The sequence below is a fragment of the Sapajus apella genome, unplaced genomic scaffold, assembly GCF_009761245.1.
Source record: "Sapajus apella isolate SASKATOON/1434 unplaced genomic scaffold, GSC_monkey_1.0 scaffold68, whole genome shotgun sequence".
Taxonomy (NCBI): Eukaryota; Metazoa; Chordata; class Mammalia; order Primates; family Cebidae; genus Sapajus; species Sapajus apella.
Genome location: NW_022437008.1, coordinates 6774032 through 6797510, shown reverse-complemented (window position 1 = coordinate 6797510; position 23479 = coordinate 6774032). Strand labels below are relative to the sequence as shown.

Genomic DNA, 23479 nt, shown 5'->3' with positions numbered 1-23479 from the left:
ATATTACATCAGATGAAATGACAATGATTAAAATCAGCCTCTACCCCGCCCCCTCCCCGAGCCCGGAGGAGGCCCGGGCGCCGCGTGGCCGGCCGGCGGGGGGCGGGGGGCTGGGCCGCGGAGGGCGCTGGGGTTTGGGTGCACCGCTCCCGGGAGGGTCCTGGCCGCGGCCCCGGCGGGAAGGCGCGGGCTCCGGGAGAGGCGGGTGGGGATCGCCGGCAAAAGGGGGGGAAACGGCGCGTTTTTGTCGCCGAGCGCGGCAGGCGCGGGCGCGCGGAGCTAATTGCGACTCTAATCCTCTGCCCCGCGGCGCAGCCGAGCCCCAAGCCAGGAGTCGCAGCGCGCGCCCGCTCGCGCTGGGTAATTCGAGGCCGGATCGCTGCCCTTTGCGTCCCGGCTGGGCCGCAGCGAGGCGCCGGCTGGGGGCTGGAGTGTGGGGCTGGTTTTCTCTCCGGCAATCGAGGGAGGCCGCCGGAGAGAGAGGAGGGAGGAGAGGAGGTGGGAGCGGCAGGAGGGCAGCCGGAGAGCGGCGCGAAGAGGAGGAGGAGGCGGCAGCGGCGGCGGCGGCGGCCGCGAGGAGGGGAGGAGGCGAGGGGAGGGTGGGGAGGGGAGGCCCCGGCGCGCCGCGCCGCGAGGGGCCGCGCGAAGCGGGGGCCGGGGCGGGAGGGGTGGGTGGGGGGAGGGTTGGGGGCGAGAGAGAAAGTAACTCCAGGACGAGACCGGAGCGACCCGCGCAGCGAGCAAAGGCGGCGAAGCTGCGCCCGGCGCCCAAGACCGGCGGCTGCGGGGGGCGGGGGCTGCGCCCGAGCCCGATCCGCCGCTCCGGCTCCGAGGTAAGCCCTGCGCGGGCGGCCACCGCTCAGCGCCGCGCACCCCTGTCCCCGAAGTGGCTGGGATACCGAGAAAGTCGCCTGGCGAGGGTCCGGACCTAGGCGGGGGCGGCCGCTTTGTCCCTCTGCTGGACGGCGGGGGCTGGCGGCGCTGGGGCGCCCAGCACAAAGGCCTGGTGCGAGAAGGGGGCTGCACACGTGGGCTGGTCCTGGCCGCGGGTGGACCCACCCCACGCGGGCCGGCTAGGAGCTTCCTGCCGCGCGGTGTGTGTATATTCGCGCGCGTGTGTGTGTGTGTGTGCGTGTGCGCGCGAGTGTGCCGGTTCCCGCACTCTGGCCCCTGTACTGGGCCGAACACCCTGCAGGACTGGCGAGTTTCCGAGGTCAGAAACGGGCTCACGCAAGTGGGGCTTCGGGATGCACAAGGCCCGGCTTGGCGCCCAAAATCAGAGAAAGTCTCCAGCGGGACAGATGTGCTACCTCTGACGCCCACCCCACGAGTCCAAAACCTGGCAGAAGGCTGTCGCTCTGGTGGTGGTCCAGGGCGCGCAGGGTTTGGGGCTGGAAGTGGGCCGCGATGAGACTGGATCGCCGCCTGCAGATCCGGTTCCCCGCTGCTCGCCCTCACCCCATGACCTGGACGTGCGCACCGGGCACACTCCCGCAAACACACCCCGGGTGGACCCCCGCCGCTGCAGCGCCTTTCGGTCTTCCGGCGGCCCCCACCCCCGACTGCAGAAAGATAAGCTTCAAGTTTTCGCTCGGTATCTCAAATGTGCATGAAGGAATTTAACTGCCCGAGTGAAAAACAGCATTAGTTTCAATTATTTTTTTTTAATCCCAGCAACAATAAACTTTGAGAACAAAAGCGCTTTTACGTCCTTAATTAGGCGAGCTTCCCATCTGTGGTCTCCAAGTGTCTGCCTCTTGATTTAACTTTGTCCCCGCCCCACCTCCGCCGCACACCCCTCCCCACCCAGCCGGGCTCGGGCGCTTCGGGCGCCGCGGCCACCCCGCCCCGCGGCGCCTCCAGTCTGGGCCCAGCCGGCTCCCGTCGCCCCTAACTTCACACCGGCCGGTTGGCTCCGCGGCTTAGGGCTGGCACGCACCAGGTGGCTCGCCTGCCTCTGGGGCCACCCCTGGGGAAGATTCTGCCGGCCCCCGGGACTTTCGCCCCTGGCCAGCGCCCTGAGTGTGGAGCCGAAGGGAGCGCGAGTGGCGCCTTCTGTTTACCTTTTATGGTTAAAATAACAGCTTAGCAAAGAAGCGACTTCACGAAGAAGCGATTTAGTGAAATCGTCTCAAGCTGCCGCAGCTCAGCCAGTTTAATCACCCCCAGAGAGCCGAACAACTGCGAGCGCAATGGGACACAAAATCATTTTGTGTGTAAATGAGCGTGGCATTCTGCTCACTTCTCTCTGCTCGGGTGGGCGGGGCTCGGGTCTCCCGCCGCAGCTGGAGAAGCGGGTCACTACCGGACCAGTTCGGAAACCCGTGGGCCCTCCTGTCCGCTAGCGCTGAGGCCCTTGCAACAGGCGGGCCGGGGCGTACTGAGGCTGGGTGGTGGGTTTTGAGGCTGGTGTTGGTGGAATGAACTTGTATCTCTCACTGCACCCACTTCTGTGCTTCTAACTTAAGCAGTGGTCTCCGGAAGAGGGTTGTGGTCCCGCACGGATGCGCTTGTTGGGGAAAACCTTGGAGATTCAGAGAAAGGCGTAAAGCCTGGGGCTTCCAACGGTAAGTTTCTGGTTTACCATGAACATCAGGTTGTGCTTGGGAGAAAAAAGGGGCCAAGAACAGGGTGGAGCAGCTTCTGCGATGGGGGATTAGTGTTCATGTCACTCTCGAAGAGTGTCCTGGTACTGGAGGAAAACCTCTTGCAGTCTGCTTTGATAGAATTGCAGCAGGAATTCCTTCCTGTTCAATTTATCCTCAAGGCGTCTTCCCTTCTGACTCCTCCCCCAGCAGAGCTTCCTAGGGCAGGATCATCCCTTCCTGAGGTCTGTTTTGGTTCTCAGAACTTCCTTGAGCTAAGTGACCTGGTTTGGTTTGGTTTGGTTTAAGCTTTTTGGAACTGAGAAATCCCAAAAGCAGTGGACCCTGAGCCCCAGTGAGGGTATACATTAAACCTCACTGTCTGCTCATTGCAGTCTTGCACCCTAGTTTTATGTCAGGAAACTTGCCCCAGCACTCAGGGCAGAACAAGTCACAGGAGAGCAACCTTACTTACATTTGCAGGATTCGATTTTCATTTGATTAAAATTGGATGTTGAATTTCAAGGCACAAATTGCGATCTCAGAGTTTTCATGAGAAGAAGCAGTCTCATGGGTCCCAAGAATTTCATGTGGTTGCCCTCTTAAAGGTGAAACCTGCAAGAGATGTCCAGGATAGGTTTGTGGAAGCAAGTGTCTGTGGATGTGTGTGAAGGGGGGTGACTATTCACTGCAAATCTCCTACCTCCACTTGGAGACAGCTGTAAGTTCAATGAAAGGAGCTGTAGAATTCTGCCCCTCCTGCATAGAGCCAGCAAAGTGCCCCCCCCACCCCCCCCACCCCGTGGCCTCCAGGGACAGAGGGACAATCTTATTTCAGGTGGCTATGGCACAGAGGAAAGTCACTGAGTGCCCCCGGGGGAAGCAGTAGAGAGTCCACTGGCTGATCTGCTTGCTCTCTGCTTCCTTCTGGCCAGCTCCTGATGCCTTGGGGGGTGTGTGATCCTGAGGGGCCTGGAATGCATTAGACATAGACAACGCCACTCTGGGAGTCTGGGGAGAAACTGTGAGGTGCAGACTAGGCAAACAAAGACAGGTTTTCACTGCTATTGGGAGCCACAGAGGAGAGGTGGCTTCCCAAGTGACTTGCTGTCATCCGTGTGCCTGGACTTCTGCTGAAAGGCTTCTTGTGTCTGGCGAGATGCAAGTTGTATCTTATCACCGTGGGGATGGTAGTAAGAGAGGTCCTAGGTTTCGCAGCCCACGGAGGGCGAGGGGTGCTTCCTGAGCCATGGTCCACAAGGCCATTGCAAGAGGAGACACGCTTGGTAACACGGCTTGAAACCAAAATACCAGGAAAATCCGATTTGTTCTGAAACATTTTGAGGCAATAATGGTGAGCATATGTTTCAGTGCTATCATTAGCTGAATTAGCAGACATGGAGCTGCCCAGAAAACACATGTGACAGTGCGACGTGTGTGTGCATGTGTGTTTATGTGTCCTCTGCTAGGGCCTGGAGGCCTGCTTTGGGGTGTGGAGACAGGATAGAGAGATAGTGGCGGTGGAATCAATTAGGGAGGGCTGCATGGACCTCACCGGGTCTCAGACAGCATGCAGAAAGGACAATTCTAAGCGTCTTTGACTCCTCGGGAGATGACTCCGAGGAATAAGCCTTCTCTGGTTCTGTCAATCCCTCCCACAGATACTCTGGGCAGAGATGGAAGCCTAGATGCCTCACCGCAAGGAGCGGCCGAGCGGGTCCTCGCTTCACACACACGGCAGCGCCGGCACCGCGGTGAGCCTGCAGGGTGGGCTGGGTCCCCGCTGGGGGTCCCCTTTCCCTTCTTCCCCAGCACCTATTCACTGACTGTCCTTCTTTAGGGCCACCACATTCAAGGTGGCTGTTGACTGGCTGTAGGATTATGTATTTTTGAAACAAAACGCTCTTAATTTGATGTGAAATTTACTACATGTATAAAACTCAACGCCTTAGGTACTGAGGAAGTCACTAATTTAGAGGTGTCTCGTTACTGAGACAAAGTTGCAAAAAACCCCTGAATCCCAATTCACAAATTGGTGATTCGTTTGTCAGGGGATATTTCACATCTAACACATAAGCCCTCGACCTTTAATTAGAATTTTGCAGTTTGTTTTATGCCCCTGGAGGCTGACACCTTGAAAATTTTTTTTTCTTGATTTCTTATTGCTAATAAGCATCTTTCTTTTTTTCCCTGTGGTACTTTGAAGAAAATGATGCAAATACATTTAATTACAGTGGTGGCCATAATTTGTCAGCTGAATATGTGATCAGGCAGCGGCGGAAGTGATCTGATTAGATCTGTGATCACACTCGCCATAAAGGGAGTGCGTGGCCATGTCGTGGAGTAACTCTTGTGTTCCACTTTGTTTCCATCTCTAGGAGGGAGGAAACATGTCCCGGCTGTCTCTCACCCGGTCGCCTGTGTCTCCTCTGGCTGCACAGGGCATCCCCCTGCCAGCCCAGCTCACCAAGTCCAATGCACCTGTGCACATTGACGTGGGTGGCCACATGTACACCAGCAGCCTGGCTACGCTCACCAAGTACCCCGACTCCAGGTAAGAGTTAGCTGCTTGAAACACGAGGTATGTGGCGGGGGCTCAGGGCAGCATCTGAAACCTGCTGCCTGGGGGATGTGCCCCCCCTGTCACTCCATCCACCAGGCTCTCCAGAGTGCTCAAGCTGACACAGACCAAGGGAGCTAGGGTTGGGGAGTCTGAGTCTGCCTGTTGAAAGCTGCTATGCACAGAGGCTTGTGACCTGACTTGGTGGCATTGGTAGTGCACGATGGTGCTCCTGACCCACCTGCGGGGACCTCAGGCTTATTCAGAGCCAGCCCCGCCTCACCCTGCCAGTAGCAGTCTAGGGAGTCTCATACCTTCAGGGTTCCTCTAGAGTGAGACTTAGGCCTGGCCTCTGCAGGGGGTCATTTGTGAGTGATACTAAGTAGGTAAGTCTTGGGGTTACGGGGGTGGGTGTTAGTCCTATTTCCTATTCCACCGCTGAGAAATTCACAAGGGGAGGGAGGAGGAGCTGTGGTGAGCTGCAGTGTGCCATCTTTGTCATTTTCAGTGGCCACTGCTGGGCCTTTGAGACTAGCCGCTGGCTTCCCTTGGAGCTGGTATTGCAGTGACTAGCTAGGAATGAGCCACATACCCCCATCAGTGGATAAAGCGTCTCTGGCCAGGACCCTGGCTGGGGGTTTGCAGGGTACCCCCCATGCTGCTGAACTTACAGACTGCCCAGGCCGTTGGGCCTGCGAGAGGTGCGGGGTGCTGGATGCTGCCTACTCTCCTGCTCTTCCCTGCAGGGCGTTTCTCTCCTGGGTGAGGGACCTGCCTTCCTCCTTGGCACGGCAGCAGGGCTGGCCTGAGGTGGGCTGGGTCTCTGAGCAGCTTGTTCAGCTGAGGATGTTTGCTCCTGGCACAGAGAGGCGTCCATCGCTCCCCTGGGGCTGCCGAAGGCTGAGCGTGGGAGGGCCAAGGCTGTGGGCATCACCCCTGTGTTATGCATTTAAAATAACAGGAGGAGCTAATTAATCCCCCAGACACTGAGGGATCGTCTCTGGGGAGCGTACGTGTCAGGCTGCCTTGTCACCGGTTTGGTTGCTTAGAGCAGGGAGAATGGTGGTGCATGGAGGTGGCTTTCCGAGCCTGTTGGGGCTACCATGGAGCGCTTGCAGGGGCAGGCATGCTCCCTCGAGTAGGAAAAACTGGAAATGCATGCAGTGTCTGGCTCCAAATTTGGTGAGTCTAGGGTACAGATGATGACTGGCATTTCAGTCCCCGAAGTAGACAGAGACTCAGCCTGGGGCCCTGTGGCCTTGGGGCTCATGGGGTGGGGATAGAGCCATGGGGCCAGGTCAGCAGTTCGGGTCTGTGTGCTCACTCGCAAAGCCCTGTCTAGGATGGGAGATGGATTCTGCTTATTTAATTTCAATTTTGCCTTCTGCTGCATTCCGGAGTTGTTTGAGATAGATCATCCCTTAATCGGTTGCCGACGTTTGTCAGTGAAATTCATAAAACCTCAGCCCACAACCCTCTCTGAAGAGTGTTTCCTGAAATCAGACTTTCTGATTTGGAGTAATCACAGCCCAGGCCCTGGGGGAGGTGGGTGGGAGGCCCTCCTGGTTCTCGGCTCCTGGCTGCTACCTGGAAGCCGGAAGGCAGAGGGCCATCTCCCCCCACCAGGCCCTGCTCACCCATCGCTCTGTTCTGCAGTGTAGGCTGTGCTCTCATGGAGAGCTAAGGCCCCTGTGGCCCTGTGATCTGGCCCACGGAACCCTCCTGATGTGCCCAAGGGGTGGCAGTCTACGTTGGTTCTCCCCCAGGGCTGGGGCTCGAGATGGATCTGTTGTTCTGCCTGGATGGCCTCTGGCTGCCATGGGGGTGCTCTGCAGGCCTGAAGCTTTGGACTAGAGGCCAGGGATGGTGTGACCTGTAGGATAATCAGGACAGGGAGTCGGGGAGGAGGGGCCTGAGAAGTAGGCCGGGCAGCTGTGCTGGCAAGAGCCCCTCAGATTTCTCCTGTCCTTCCTGTAGTGGATTATTAAAATGGAAGCACTGTTTTCCACCAATTCTGGAAAAAATCCATCTCACCCAGTGTCACTGATCTGTAAGACACCTAGAGATGGAGGATTAAGTGCTAAGGTCCTCAGGGGCTTTCTGGATGGTGGTGATGACCTGCCTGAGGCAGCACTGTAAAAGCTCGGGACCTCCACCCTTGGCTCCCCCCGGGAACTCTGCCTGGGCTTCTGGGTCTCAGCGGCCGGGGTAGCCTGGGTGAGAGAGACAGCTAAAGAGCCTCGTGCTGGGTGCCTCCTCTGGTCTGCCCAGGAGCAGTCACCGGTCCTCACCTGAGACAGCCGAGTGCAGACAGGGCTGAGAGTGGACTCCCTGGGCCAGCTCCCTTGCTGGTGTCCTGCCTACTTGACCTCCCTTAGCTGCCGCCATCACAGCCACACTCTGATATCCACCCCAACTGTGGGAAGCATCTAATGAAGATGGCCAGGAGCTTCAAAACTCATAAAACCTGGTCCCTGAAATAGCCAGGAAATTGAAGCCACAGCTTTTTTTAAAAAAAGGAAATAAGATGAAGGCCGTCCTGATACTCCACCATTGTGCACACAGGGCAGGTGGTCAAATGCATCTTTTCTGCCTCTGAGGGTCCTAGCTGCTGCAGCGTGAACTGGCCACCTAATTCCATGGAGGACTTTGGAAACTGGTCCCTCAAACCCTGCAACCTCTCGCAGAGGGTGGCATGGGCCGTATTCCACAGGGAGTATGTGGAGCCACTGATGGAGCTGGGAACTCACACTTGCAGCCCTGAGGATGACTGAGGGCTCCTCCGTGGGGATTATCCTCATCTTTCTTCAACATGCTCATGTCCTTGGCAGCCTCCGACGCTGAGGGCATGAAAGGCCTCTGTCTTGGGAGAGGCTGTGCAGCTGCCAGTTGATCCATGAGCCGATACTGAATGATGGAAAGATCTAGAATCAGCCAGTCCTGAAATAAGGCAGATGGAGAACCTTCTAAGCTTGCACCAATAAGACAACCTAGAACCCATCCAGCCCTGGAATTGTGGGTACATCAGGAGTCTTCTAGACCAACAGGACCAGCTAGAGCCTCAGCCAGACCTGACGTCAGAATGGTTGGGAACTCAGCCAGGCCTAGAACGCTGTCTGCTTGCATGGACTTTGGAGCTCCACCAGGAAGGGTGAGGAGAGTTCCCAGGGAAGCTGACGGTTTGGATTTGCTGACTCACCTGTGGATGTGGCTCTTACTTCCCACTGGTGCCACATGTAGATGCTCAGCCACCTGCCAACCACTGCCTATGGTGTCTGGCAGCCTCGGCCAGACGTATGTGTCTCCAGGAATGCTGGGTGGCCCTCACTGACATCTGGATGCCCACACTCTGCTAGGCCAGGTCCTAAGGCTTTTGGAACTGGAGCCAGCTGTGGAACCCACAAGCCTTTCCAGCAGGGGCTGTGACCTGCAATGCCACTGTCACCAGGCCTAGGAGGGTGACGGGCTCATCAGTCTTTCGAACTCTGAGATGAGGTATATCTGGGTGGCTGCAGCTCTGGTTCCGCAGGCTCTGACCTCCCCACGCCCATCCACGAGGCAGCCTTGCCTCTTTCTTTCTTTTTTCTTTTCTTTTCTTTCCTTCCTTCCTCCCTCCCTCCTTCCCTCCCTCCCTCCCTCTTTCTTTCTTTCTGTTTCTTTTTTCCTTTTTCATTCTTTCCTTTCTTGTGACAGCATTAGGTTTTCTTGGCCTGGCTGGAGTACAATGGTGTGATCTCAGCTCATTGCAACTTCAAACTCCTGGACTCAAGTGATCCTCCCACCTCAGCCTCCCAAGTAGCTTGGACTACCAGTGCATGCCACCACACCCAACTAATTTTTAAATTTTTTGTAGAGATGGGGTCTTACTGTCTTGCCTCGGCTGGTCTCGAACCCCTTGTCTCAAGTGATCCTCTACCTTGTGCCGGGATTACAGCTGTGAGCCACGGTGCCCAGCTAAGCCTTGCCCTTTATAGTGCCCTGTGCCAGGACAGAGACCTGCACCATGTTCGCAGAAACTCCATACCAGAGCAGACCATCATGGCGGATGCCTTGAGTGTGCCAGGCCATCAGAGCACAGGATGGTGTGGACGGGAGGCCCTGAGGGCAGACTTGGGGGCTCTAACCCCCTCAGCTCCTGCCCAGCTAGTGTGTTGCGGGTGCAGGTGGCAGTGGGGCAGGGCCCTGGAGGTGGCTGACTTGGAGTGGACAGAGGAGTGGGCTGCTGTGAGGACAGGGGCGTCCCTGCTGGTGCAGGCAGAGAGTGAGGGGCTTAGGCACCAGCTTGTGTGCAGGCCAAGCTGGGAGGCCTATGTCCCAGGTTGGAGCTACTGTTCTCCCAGCTGTGCAGAGAAGCTGCCACCTTGGCGGGGTCCAGCTGGGCAGGAGTGTTGCCCCACCTGCTGAAGGATGTCTGGTGGTGCTGCCTTTGGGGAAACGATGCCAACCTCCCTCCTATTCCCAAGCCAAGCCCTTGGCTACCCCCACCCTTCTTTGGGGTTCTAGTTATCTGTAGCTTGACCTGGGCTCTGCCAGGGCAGTTGCCAAACTAGAGGCAGCTGCCCTGGGCACTGGGGAGGTGGGATCAGTCATGGCTCTGAGGCCTGGCTCCTTCTCCCCGGAGTGGACAGGAACAGGCATCAGGGGCTCCCCAAGACCCTTTTCCTGGTCCTGCATTTGTTAGAACCACTGCCCTTCAGAGGACAGAGTACCAGCTTCTGCCTTCTCTCCAATCCCACTCCACCACCCCCAAGGGTGATGTGCATACGCTCTGGCATGTGTGCATACATGCATGTGCTGTGCTGCATAAGTGTGCATGGCTTCTGTGTGTGTACACACTGGCATGTGTCTATGCCTGTGTTGTGTGTATGCAAGGGCCGTGTTGCATGTGTGTACTGTGGCACACTTGCCATCCCTCCTGCCTGCCTCTGTTTCCTCCCATGGGCTGAGTGAGCAGCAGTCAGGGGTTTGTGCCATCATGTCTGTGGGCGCCTGGTATTGACAGGTGTGTGTCCTTTCCTGGATGTGTCTGGATCTGCGGGGTATGTGTGTGGGTGGAAGGAAGGGACTGCGTGGCCCTGTGCCTGTTGCACAGGCGTGTTGTATCTCACACTGGTTTACATGGGTTGGGTGGGGAGGATGTGTATCCTCATGGACCATCCTGGCTGGTTTACTGGGTGTGTGGCTGTTGGCGAGGGTGTTGGGTGGTTCATGTGCATTTTCTGGGTGGGACTGTCTGGCAAGGGTGTGTGCACCAGGCCTGTGACCAGCTGGTTTGTGTGTAGGGGGTAAGGTATTTGTGTCTCACTATAGCTTTCCAGGCCTGTAACATAACATGTGTCGGCGGGCTCGTGTGTACAGCTGGGTGTGTCCTTCTCTGGCTGTGACTTGTGAGTGTAGGCACGATGTGTGAGGTGGCCTGATAACTGTAGCCTGGCCGCCCCGGGTGTGTGAAGATGTTGTCAGGCCTGAAACAGCTCCAGAGTCGCCCAGGTCAGGTCCCTTGCCCCTCCCGCTGCGTGCGCCCTAAGGAGTGGGGGCGAGGCATGGGGAGACAGGCCGACTTACCCCATCCTTCAGACATCCCACCTCGCTCATCTCTCCCAGAATAAGCCGCCTCTTCAATGGCACCGAACCCATCGTCCTGGACAGTTTGAAGCAACATTACTTCATCGACCGGGATGGGGAGATTTTCCGCTATGTCCTGAGCTTCCTGCGGACGTCCAAGCTGCTGCTCCCGGATGACTTCAAGGTAAGTCCGAGGCTGACGCCCCACCCACCCCCACCACCCCCTGTGCTGCCTGTGGGATGGCATTACTCAGGGGATGCTGTGACTTAATAAATGGACCCCTGGTTGTCATGGCAACCATAAAAAGTTAAACAATGAAGCCGAGGGCTAAATCAGTTTTTCTAAACTTTGTTTTCTCACATTTTTAGCTTATTTATCAGGGTATATAAAAACAGTTAAGCTGCACAACGTACCCCTGCTGAACGTTTGTCATATTTAAGGGTGGGCACGCGCCAGCATTATAGTAGTTAGAGGTTCATAAATCTGTTCCACTGGTTGGGCGCAGTGGCTCAAGCCTGTGATCCCAGCACTCTTTGGGAGGCCAAGGTAGGTGGATCACTTGAGGTCAGGAGTGTGAGATCAGCCTGGCCAACTTGGTGAAACTCCATCTCTACTAAAAATACAAAAATTAGCCGGGTGTGGTGACCGGCGTCTGTAATCCCAGCTATTTGGGAGGCTGAGGCAGAAGATTCTCTTGAACCGGGAGGTGGAGACAGAGGTTGCAGTAAGCTGAGATCAGACCACTGCGCTCCAGCCTGGATGACAGAGCGAGACTCTCTCTCTCAAAAAAAATTCTGTTCCGTGTTGGGCAATTTGCAGGTAGAAACGCCCTGATGACCCAAACAGATACCCTTTATACGATTTAAACAAAAGGTAACCCCCAGGTCACAGGGTGAGCCTGTCCGGGCAAGTGACGTGGTTCTGTGGGTCCTGCCTCATTCTTAGCCCCTCCGAGGTGTCAGGGACCCTAGGAGGAAGGAAACTCGGGCCTGGGTACTGTGGTATGTATTAATACTAGCAAATGTCTGTCCTTCCTTCATTCCTTCCTCTATCCAGAGGACCAGTAGCCCTGGGGCCTTGTGTTTCATCCAACTCAGTTACTGGGTGCCAGCCACTGAATTGAGGCTGAAAACACAGTGAAACACACACTAGGAATTGCTCCCAGAAACTTAGAGTCTAGTGGGTAGACAGATGTTGAACTTGAATTCCATGTGACCTGGGCCAGGTGGGTTTGGAAGAAACAATGTTCATCTGGGTGGTGAAGGCAGAACAGGGGCAAACACAGGTGTGAGGGCCTTGGTGCAGGGTGTGGGGCGGCAGATGGCTTGATGCATTCCAGAACTGGAAAGAAGGTGTCAAGCCTGGAGCCTTATGGACTAGGAGGGGAAGGGCAGGAAGGGAAGCTGCTGTTTGATGTCAGGACCTTGGCGGGCAGCCCAGTGCCTGGCATTTAATTCTGAATGCAGTGGAAGGGGTATGTGCAGGGGAAGGACAGTCAGATCTGCAAATTGGGAAGGTCTCTTCAGCTGTTGTGTGCAAAAGGAGGCAGGGCGGGGCGGGGGTGAGTACAGTGGATGAGGCCCCTTCCCCAGGCCAAGGGAGGCTGGGTGGAGGCTTTGGACCAGGATGGAGATAGAGAAGATGGAGCAAAGTGGACTTCCGTTTAGGACAGGCACAGTGGCTCACTCTGTTCATCCCAGCACTTCGGGAGGCCAAGCAGAGAGGATCTTTTGAAGCCTGGAGTTCAAGACCAATCTGGGCAACAGCAAGATTGTATCTACACACACAAAAAAAATTTTTTTTTAGTTAAGAAAAGGCCGGGTGCAGTGGCTCACATCTGTAATCCCAGCACTTTGGGAGGCCGAGGCAGGTGGATCACCTGAAGTCAGGAGTTCAAGATCAACCTGATCAATATGGTGAAACCCCGTCTCTACTAAAAATACAAAAATTAGCACCTGTAGTCCAATTGCTTGAACCCATGAGGTGGAGGTTGCAGTAAGCCGAGATCGCACCACTGTACTCCAGCCTGAGTGACAGAGCGAGATTTTGTCTCAAAAAAATAAATAAATAAAAATTAAAGCAACAAATAAATGTGAGGCTGCAAAAGCACATGGGTGAGCACTGGCAGTGTAAGGGGCCTCTTGCAGGTGCCTTGGGGCTTGAATTCTGAGTGGGTGAGTGGAGGCTTGGGGTGTACCAGGCTGTTGGAGTATGGTTTCTGCCCCTGCATGGGAGAGCTGGTGGGGCATCGGATGGAGAAATCCTGGGCCATGAGAAAAGCTGAGGTTGTCTGGCATGCAGTTGTCATTTAAAATCTCAGGAGAATGGCCAGGAGTAGTAGCTTACACCTGTAACCCCAGTGCTTTAGGAGGCAAAGGCAGGAAGATCACTTGTTCCCAGGAATTTCAGACCACCCTGGGCAACATAGAGACTGGGAGACCCTGTGTCTACAAAAAAAAAAAAAAAAAAAAAAAAAAAATCATAAAAATGATCCTGGCATGATGGCTCATGCCAATAGTCCCAGCTACTCGGGGGGCTGAGGCAGGAAAATCCCTTGAGCCTGGGAGTTCAAGGCTGCAGTGAGCTATAATCACATCACTGCACTCCTGCCTGGGCTACAGAATGAGACCCTGTCTAAAAAAATAAAATTAAAAAATCTCAGGAGCAAGTGTGAGTGGAGAGAGCAGAGGCCCAGGATAGAGCTCTGAGGAACCCTTGTGCTAGGCAGGAGAGGCCTGACTGATGACAGGCCCAGAGGTCAAGGTTAGAATCTAGGCCTCCCTCCAGGTGGTTCCAAAAGCCAGGGCCAGCAGGTGGAAGGGACTTAGGGCCTATAGGACAGGGGGTTGGGCTTCTTGCCTCTTCATCAGGCATGAGTCATGGGACCTATGGGACCTTGGCCATTCCTGGTGGGATGGATACGAGTGAGCGTGTATGGTGTACGTATGTGGCCCAGGGCATGGGGCCACTGTCAGCGCCTAAGGGACAGTCTGTGTGAGCCTGCCCAGCCCAGAAGGGGGCTGCCTGGCAGAGGGTGGGCTTCCCTTCCCTGGACACTGCCTGCTTGGGCAGGGGTTGGGCTAGGCATTTGGCACATCTTGCGTCCTTTGACTCACTTTCATTCTCAGAACTGGGTGTTAATATCCATTCTATACATAAGGGAGCTGAGGTCAGGCACAGTGGCTCACACCTGTAATCCCAGCCCTTTGGGAGGCTGAGGCGGGTGGATCACATGAAGCCAGGGGTTCGAGACCAGCCTGGCCAACATGGCAAAACCTCATCTGTACTAAAAATACAAAAATTAGCCAGATGTGGTGGCAGGGGCCTGTAATCCCAGCTACTCCCGAGGTGGAGGTTACTGTGAGCCGAGATCAAGTCACTGCACTCTAGCCTGGGCAACAGAGTGAGACTCCATCTTAAAAAAAAAAAAAAAAGGAACTGAGATGCTCAGTAAGTGAGGTTTAAAGGTCTCAGGGCTGGTTGATGATGAAGCTGAAAATCCAACCCAGGCAGGCCTGGCTAAAGATGAACTTTTTTTGCTTCTGGGTGGGTACAGGCCGGCTGCCCGGTGCCCAGCAAGATGTCTTCTCTTGGTGGGATTCTAAGACAGCAGCAGGTCCCCAGGCATGGGCACAGCCTCATCCTCTAGTGGAGCTTCCGGGTCTTTCCATGGGGAGGCTTCTCTGCCTAGCGCCTGGGGCCAGATGGAAGGGGCTCAGGGGTATTGGCACAGATGTACATCAGCAGCTGCCCTTGGGATAAGGCTAGATTCTTTATACTTGCAGACACTCAGTGGCCCCATCTGTACAATGGGTGCAACCGGCCCAGTCCACCTGATACCCTGGGGGTGGCGGTTCCTGCAGAATTGGTTGAAACTGGCAGGCCGCCTCCCCCCTCCCCGACTTCCCCAACCCCTGAGCCAACACGTACAGCAACACTGTGTGCGCACGTCCCCAGGACTTCAGCCTGCTATACGAGGAGGCGCGCTACTATCAGCTGCAGCCCATGGTGCGCGAGCTGGAGCGCTGGCAGCAGGAGCAGGAGCAGCGGCGCCGCAGCCGAGCCTGTGACTGCCTGGTGGTGCGCGTCACGCCTGATCTGGGCGAGCGGATCGCGCTCAGCGGCGAGAAGGCCCTCATCGAGGAGGTCTTCCCCGAGACCGGAGACGTCATGTGCAACTCCGTCAACGCCGGCTGGAACCAGGACCCCACGCACGTCATCCGCTTCCCGCTCAACGGCTACTGCCGGCTCAACTCGGTACAGGTGAGGGCTGCGCGCCGCCGCCCCCCGGCCTCCGCGGAGCCCTCCAGGGGCAGAGCAAGCTGGAGGGAGGCGCGATCCCTGAAATGGTGAAGCCCTCTGTTCCATCCTGCAAAAAAGGCAACAATGTGTTGATGCATAATTTATGTCCCTCTCATAATTAAATGATGACGCCTGGGGGATGGACTTAAAAAAATCGATCTGTACTGTTTTTTTTTTTTTTTTTCCAAAAGGATGTACTATAAAAATGGCCCAGAGTATTTTCAACAAAGCGTGCTTCATTTGACACCCAGAGTCTGACTCTGGATTCAAATTAAACCCAGGCAACAGGCAAGGCAGGACAGAGGCTGAGTGGAGAGGTGGCCAGGAGCCCCTTCCCTCTCTCCCTGCTGACCTGAGAGCTGCCAGCACCCACCAGCTGCCAAGAGAATGCCTGAACGGGCTCTTCCTGGATGGGTCTGAGAATTGGAGAGCTCAGATGGAGACAGGGTCTATTTTCTAACAGCGCTTCACAGACCCAAGAGCCTGGCACATTTCTGGGTTGGGCAGAATGGGCTTTGCAGGGAAGAGGTCCCCCCCCCATGCACACATTCCACAGCCTGTTGGTCAGAACTTGCTAGTTGCAGGAGACAGTAATCAGACCCCACCCTCACAGAGGCACAAGCCCACATAGTTGTGTAGGCCTGCAGAGACTCAAATATTGAGAGGACCTCTCCTTTTTCTCTCCCTCCAGAGCTCACATGAGCTGATTTGCCCCAGGCCTTAAACCACCTGGAATGCACAGCTCAGGGAAGCCGGTGGATGCCGAGAGGCTGGGGGACAGGGAACTCTCCATTATTGGGGCAGGACTCGGGGAGGACGCTTGGGGCCTTGTGTCTGGAGAGAGGGCACAGGTTATACCCTAGAGAAGAAAGAAGGGACCCAAGGGCTCTTTTTGCCTCCCTGAATCAAGGCCCTGAGGGCAGCAGGATGGTGGCCTGGATAGGGTCGCTCACCTGGGTTTGGTAACCTGAGGGGTCACTGGGCCTGGCCACTCCCATCCCTCTGGTGGTGGAACCCAGCACCTGGTTCTGTAGGGACCTTTGTCAGTGAGTGAGACTGAGATGGTCACATCAGAAGGTGCTCTGGCTGCCTGCCAGGCCAAACCTGGTATCCTCTTGCAGCTGGGCCTTCATGACCTCTGTTTCTTCCTGGGCAGGTCCTGGAGCGGCTGTTCCAGAGGGGTTTCAGCGTGGCTGCATCCTGTGGGGGCGGCGTGGACTCCTCCCAGTTCAGTGAGTACGTGCTTTGCCGGGAGGAGCGGCGACCACAGCCCACCCCCACTGCTGTTCGGATCAAGCAGGAACCCCTGGACTAGGCCCTGCTTCAGTGCCCACCTGGGCCCCCCCAGGGACCTGGAAACAGTGCTGGGGAGTTCTGCCTGTGCGTGCTTGGCTGTGGGCATGAGACCGAGGGTGAGGCTGAAGGGTCCGAAGCTGGCACAGGGAGCACCAGGGCCCCAGGTGTCATGGCAACAGAATGTCGGATGCTGGAGGCATGCCTGCCAAAGGATTGTTGATGTGACCCAAAGATGCAGCAGTGGGAACTCTGCTGCCAGTTATCCCAGCCCCTTGGCTCCCGATCCTGGTGCAGCATCCTCTGAGGACCCAGGGCCTGCAGGGGCAGGGTTGGAAGAGGCATCTGCAGCTACTCCAGAGGAGCTGTTTATCCTTCTCCACATGGGGCACACTCTGGTGGTGGGTCTTCTAGCGTCTGAGATGGCTTATTTTTCTACAGTATTTAAAATGGAAGCAACCATAACTGCAAAAGTCAGAGAGGCCGACAAGGACCAACGCTTCTTTATCTGGTGCTCAGTTCTCAGTCGGACGCGCATCACGGCCGCAGGGTAGACGAGCTGCCTGGCATTCAGGCCCAGATGCCTGCAGGGCTGGGTCTCTTGGGACAGATGCAGGGATGTGTGCTGCAGGGCTGCTGGGAGGAAAGTGGTAGGGGCCTGGGGGCTGAGTGGCTCTCTAACCATCTGAGACCCTCACCTTTGCTGCCGTCTGGGGCTCAGGCTCTACCCCTAGGTCACGTGACCTCCTGCTGCCTGAAGAGCTTCCAGTCCTGTCTGTGTGGACTGGCACCTGGGCTGCTGGAGAAGCCTCCTCCCGTTCCGACCAGCCTCAGGGCTGCACCTTACCTCAGGAATGGGCCCCACCCTGAAGGGGCCCATCTGTCAGCAGCGTCTTCTGGGTCCCCAGCTCAGGGAGCCATCCCCAGCTCCAGATTTCTTACTCAAATATGCACAGAGTTTTAATTAAACTTGTTACGCTAGCCTGCCAAGGAGACCCAGACACGGGCAGACCTGGCGCTCTTGACCCCAGATTCCAGTGAGGACTGGCCCAGAGGAGTCCTTGCAGACCTGCTGACTCCCTTACGACAGGCCTAAAGATGGACCCCTCCCCCCAGCCTTGTGACAGCTCCCCATGTGTTCTCCAGTGGAGAAACTGCAGAGGACTAGTGGGCGGGGCTTCCCAACCATCACCATCCTGTGTACAATGGCTGTAGGCTTGTATATGGCTCCTTTAATATTGTAAAGATGCTGATGTACAATTGTCGTGCATTTGTGTGAACACACTGCGTTCCTAGTCCATGCCATAAATGATGCTCTAATGAAAAGACTGGAGGCTCTGTCCTGTGCAGAAGCAGCAGCTGGACTTCCGCATTCGGTGTTGTACAGGGAGGTTTGCAGGTGGAACGGAGTCCTCTCCCTCAGATCCTTCAGTTCACATCGAGGTGGTGGTGGGGGAGGGTCAGTGGCTGGGTCCTGAGCTCGGAGTTATTTATTGCATTTGGGTGCCTGTCCCCTCCAGGCAGCACAGATTCTGAATTCTGATTCACAGCCCCTAGCCAGATGGGAACTGGGAAAGAGACAGAAGGTATCTGGGTGCTCTTGAGCCCTGTCTTAAATGTTTGGGATTGTCTCTCTCATTGTTCCTTGGTTGGGGCTGATGTCCTCTTTAGAGCCACACGTAGTGCTATGAGAAGATGGTAGGTGGTGGCTCAGGCCAGCTGGGGAGGACCAAGTCACACAGCCAGCGTGAGACCTGCAGTTCACCTAAACACAGAATGAGATCTCAGTATGCCTCTATGTAAACAGATTCACATAGGCCTCCAATATTAATAAGGCTTTTTGCATTTTTTTCCTCAAAGCTCTTATGTTCTAACCCATGAGAACCGTTTTACCTGCCCCTAAGGGCCACCAGCTTCGACCTGCCTCAGAGGACAGCAGCACAGACCAGCTGATCCCTGTCTGAGGCCACAGAGCAGACGCCATCCCCCTGTACAATCAAATTTGCTGGACAAACTTGATAGGTTTCTCTGCTTAGCAACGAGCCTATAGTTGGCACATCTGTGTTTTGGCATCTGAGGCTCCCATCTGAGTGGAGGAGAAAGTGTTGTGTATATTAGCAAGGAAGTCTTGTGAAAACAGCTCGATGCTGTGTGTGTTTATGGATTTTTCTGATACAACAGCCAGCATGGTTACCGATTGGTAGAGATTCTTGAACATTCCCAAACTCTCGTTTTGAGTGAATCATTGTGCTAAGAATAAAATTTAATAAAGAAGGGGGAAAAGGAGTAACTCTACCTGACTAAATGTTACTCTAATTTATTTATTTCTTTACTAATTAAGTAAAATCAGGAAGTATGATTTTTACATCAACCAGAGAATTTCTGAATTTGTAGGGAAACACCATGTTCCCATGATGATGCTGTAATTCTAATATACCTAGTCCCCATAAACAGTAAGTACAAATTATTCCTTTAAAGCATTTTTACACTTCCTGGAATGAATATATCATAAGCAATCTTTTATCAAATGCCAGCAGTATAAATGTTACTTCTGCTCTTTGCAAACCTCAAAACTCATTTCTCTTGATTATGAACAACTGGAGAGAACCGTGCCAAAGCTTCACAGTTTCCCACCAGACCCCTGCCAGTGAGTTCAGAGAACTCGCAAAGCCACAGCAGGTGGCCCCAGCCACTGCCCTGCTCACATGGGGCCCAATGCCAGGTCACAACACTAATAATATCTTTCAAAAAATGTCTCTTTTTTTTTTTTTTTTTAAGCTACTGCTTGACTGTTCCTTAGAATAAATAAAGGATATTTTATAAATTACAGCTCTAGCCCTTGGTTTGTAATTCACGAAAGCAGCCACAAACAGGTACTCTGGCATGGGTCCTCAGGAGCCACCACTCCTCACACTTGGGACCTGGTATGGCTACTGAGTAAGACCTTAACATCGGAAGTCCCAAATCCCAAAGCTTCCTGATCTGAAGACCGACCAAAGAGCAGCCACATGGTCTCTAGGTGCTCAGTGCACATACTGTTGGCAGATCTGGGCGGGAGGGTGGTACAGGCATGGCCTCCCTTCACCTCTCCAGACCCCCAAGCCTGGACTCAAGTGTTCAGGGTGTGATGAGCATGTTGTGCTATGTTGGTTTTGCATATGTATATATCTGTGAACGAAACCACTAACATTTAAAAAAAGGAAAGTGGGTCAGTCACAGTGATTCATGCCTGTAATTCCAACACTTTAGGAGGCTGAGGCGGGAGGATTGCTCAATCCCAGGAGTTCAAAACAAACCTGGACAATTTGGTGAGACCCTATCTCTACAAAAAATATTTTAAAATGAGCCAGCCATGGTGGTGTGCGCCTATAGTCCCAGCTGCTCAGGAGGCTGAGGTGGTGGAAGGATTACAAGTCCAGGAGGTTGAGGCTGCAGTCATCCATGTTTGTACCACTGCACTCCAGACTAGGCAACAGAGCAACATTCTGTCTCAAAATAAAGAAAATTAAAAAGAGAAAGCACAGCCAGGTGTGATGGCTCACGCCTGTAATCCCAGTACTTTGGGAGAGCGAGGTGGGTAGATCCCCTGAGATCATGAGTTCAAGACCAGCCTGGCCAACATGGCGAAACCTTGTCTCTACTAAAAAGAGACACACACACACACACACACAAAATTAGCCAGCGTGGTGGCACACGCCTGTAGTCCCAGCTACTCGGGAGACTGAGGCGGGAGAATCACTTGATCCCGGGAGGCAGGGGTTGCAGAGCTGAGATCATGAGACTCCATCTCAAAAAAAAAAAAAAAAAAAATGGAAAGCACAGATGTGAGAAATGGGGAAACTGTCTCCCGTGAGCCACTGACCAAGAGAAGATTTAAGTTGACTAAGCCCAGCAGAGCCTGCCTGCTTCCCCTGCCTGGAGGTCAACCCACATTCTCTGGTGAATGCTGTCTGCCAAGATGGCCCCATCCCATGAAGCCCTGCCTTCCCTCCCGATTCTCCAGAGACAGGAAAATGGCTGCATTGGGCCTGGGGGATACTCAGTTTCTCCTAAGTAGATGCCCAGGTAGAAAATACAAAAATGGGAACTGCCAGGGGATGTTCAGTTAGAGGCAGGAAAACTGCCTCAGTTCAAAACAATAGGGAGCTCTAGACACAGCTAGAGGGACAACTAATGGCTGGAGAAGGCAGCCGCTGGCCTGGATGGAGTCTGACATCTGGGCTGATGTGGCTATTGTAGGAAGTAGGATGTCATAGTTTGATGGCCATCTCAAGGGGCGTACGCAAATGTGTTTGCCACAAGGCTCAAGACCGCCAGGTAATGTTGGTCTTGTCACGTGTGTGATGAGAATGTGGGTGGCTCTCTTTGCTCACCCCAACCCCACCCAAAGGAGGTGACTCTTTGTAGAGAGAGGGCTTGCCCTCACTTGGAGATCAGGGGCTGGCAGCCGTCTTATCTCTGATGGGAGCTTTGATGTGGAGTTACCCAAACCAAAGGGTCTGGGTCACTGTATAGGGTAAAAGCCCACATCGTTAATTGCCACAAGCTTTAAAATTATCTACAAATGGATATGCTTGGAATGAATGTTAAGAATAGGGTCAGGTGTGGTGGCTCACACCTGTAATCCCAGCACTTTGGGAGGCTGAGGCGGGTGGATCATTTGAGGTCAGGAGTTTGAGACCAGTCTGGCCAATATGGTGAAACGCTGTCTCTACTAAAAACACAAAAATTAGCCAGGCATGGTGGTGCATGCCTGTAGTTCCAGCTACTCAGGAGCCTGAGGCAAGAGAATTGCTTGAACCTGGGAGGTGGAGGTTGCAGTCAGCCAAGATTTCACCACTGCACTCCAGCCTGGGTGACAGAGTGAGGCTTCTTCTCAAAAAAAAAAAAAAAAAAAAAAAAAGGGAAAGAAAGAAAAAAAAGAAAAGAGAAAGAGAGAAAAAGAAAGAAAGGAAAGAAGGAAGGAAGGAAAGAATAGAAGGATGATGTTTAAAGCATATATGTCAAAAGCAGCTCCTGCCGTTATTAGTGAAAGATTTCTCATTAGGTCAAATGAAGTTTCTTGTCAGTATCCATAGAAACCTACAAAGGCATCACAAAGATAACGCTCTAATGTCCAACATAAAGCCCAAGACAAAAGATGGTCTAGGGCACCTGCTTGGAAGAAGGTCTATCCAGGAACTACTGTATTTAGGTCAAACCGCTAAATTCAGTGTTGGTGACAGCTAAGGACAACTTCCTGCCAGAGCCAAGACTAGTCCTGATGTTTTCTTAGAAGCACCAGAGTTTTCTAAGGTGACCCAAATCGAACACAACTCCAGGGAAGGCTGAAGGTCAGAAAAGAAGAGTGTGTCCCTGCTCTTCCTGGATCCCACAACCAGTGAGTCCTCACTGTCACAGCCTCTGTAAGCCCAGGGACCTTTCTCTGTGAGCTTTCAGTGGAAGGGAAACCCCAGCCCCAGAGAAGCCTACCCTGCCACATCCCAGGCTAATCCCTGGATCTGGTTCAGGAGCTTTTTTCCTGCAAGCCCCAAAGCTAGACAAGCAGAGCCCTGCTGGGCCCAGGGTGAGCTCTGCACACCTCAGAGCTGCAGAGAGTTGGGGGCTCACTCCTGGGGAGGGGGCCACCCCTGAGGTTGTGCATCCAGGCATGGCTGCCTGTTGGTAGCTGTTTACCCACCGGGAACAAGAACCCTCTGTGTTTTTATCTCAACCCCAGTGGAAGGAAATGTTGTATCGTTTTTGCTTTTTGAGGATAAGTCATGATTTGGAAAGGGGTGCTGGTGTGTCTGTTGAGGCTTTGGACATTGATTATCAAAGGGTCCCTGCTTCCCTGCAAAGATCCTTATCTTCTCTTCCCAACCATCCAAGAGCACCATTTATTGGTGGCCAGCAGGTCCCAAGCATTGCAGGTGCTTGGAAGGCAAGATAGCTCATGAGGCTTGGAGCAGACTTTTTTCTTTTCCTTTTTTTTTTTTGAGACAGGGCCTTGCTCTGTTGCCCAGGCTGGAGTGCAGTGGCGCAATCTTGGCTCACTATAACCCATATCTCCTGGGTTCAAGTGATTCTTGTGCCTCAGCCTCCTGAGGAGCTGGGATTACAGGTGTGCACCACCACGCTCAACAAATTATTGTATTTTTATACAATACAATATAATGTATAAAATATATTGGGCCAGGCTTGTCTCGAACTCCTGGCCTCAAGTGATCCTCCTGCCTTGGCCTCCCAGTGTGCTGGGATCACAGGTGTGAGCCATCACACCCGGCCAGGAATTGTTTACTAATTGTTTACTTTCAATTGTGTACTTGAGGCTCTGTAAATTCATCAGGAAGAGAGACCACAGTGCAGTGTTGCACTTTGTTATGACACCGAACATGTATTACCTCAATTCACTGATTTGCATGTAGAGAGAACCACCTGTCAAGCCTCAAGACTAGCATCTCCATAGCAAGGGAAGCTTCTCTGAAATTCTAATGAGAGGCCCAGGGAAAGAGGCAGGCACACTCCCTCGGACACACAAAGGAGAGGGGTCAGGGGTCAGCTGCATTTGGAGTTTTGTCTTTGCTTCTATCACACAGAACAGCCAGTCCCAATAGCGCCCAGGCCTCACAGGACAATGCTGCTCCTGGACCCGGAGCCACGGCCCTGGAATAAGAGCTAGGTCATCAGGGCATGCTCCTAGGATCCTTCTTAACACAGAAATTACAAACCAGGCCAAAGTCTTAAAGAGCTGGGACAGAGCCTGGGAAGCGCAGGGACGCCGAAGCCTCGCTGGGGCCCGGGAGGATGCCCGCCCTGCCCGCAGGAGAACCCAGGCCGCGCATCCCTGGCTAGACAGGGCCCGAGGTTCGCTGCCAGCCGTAGCTGGGCCAAGCCTGCTGCTCGAAGCCCGTGTGTAGGATGTCACCAGAGCTTCCTTTTCTGTGTCCTGGACCCAGTCCAGGGCCCCCGAGGAAGCTGCGGTTTGGGGCGAGCCGATTGCACCGGTAGGGCCGGGCTGCTGCTCCCGGGGCTGACGCGGGCCACGCCCTCCTGGACGCGGACACACCCCCATTTCCCCCGGCCCAGAGCCACGCCTGGCCCTGCAGCCAAACAGCGGGAAGGCAGATTGGTACGAGTAGGTACAAGGTCCTGGAATTCTCGCCCGGTTGCCACACACTGCACGGAGCATAA

General features: G+C 54.4%; 1 protein-coding gene across 2 annotated transcripts; it reads left to right on the top strand.

Moving 5' to 3' along the window:
- The first annotated feature begins 679 nt into the window (after positions 1-679).
- KCTD15 (potassium channel tetramerization domain containing 15) lies at positions 680-19133 on the top strand. 2 transcript variants are annotated; one of them, XM_032249115.1, is made up of 7 exons: positions 680-833; positions 2472-2567; positions 4247-4339; positions 4964-5139; positions 10750-10894; positions 14669-14974; positions 16170-19133. In XM_032249115.1, the coding sequence occupies exons 3-7, from the start codon at positions 4274-4276 to the stop codon at positions 16326-16328; spliced, it is 852 nt and encodes a 283-aa protein (XP_032105006.1). In that variant the 5' UTR covers positions 680-833; positions 2472-2567; positions 4247-4273; the 3' UTR covers positions 16329-19133. The 2 variants fall into 2 exon arrangements, with proteins under 2 accessions (XP_032105006.1, XP_032105004.1); XM_032249113.1 differs by having other exon boundaries at positions 2469-2567.
- The last annotated feature ends 4346 nt before the right edge of the window (positions 19134-23479 follow it).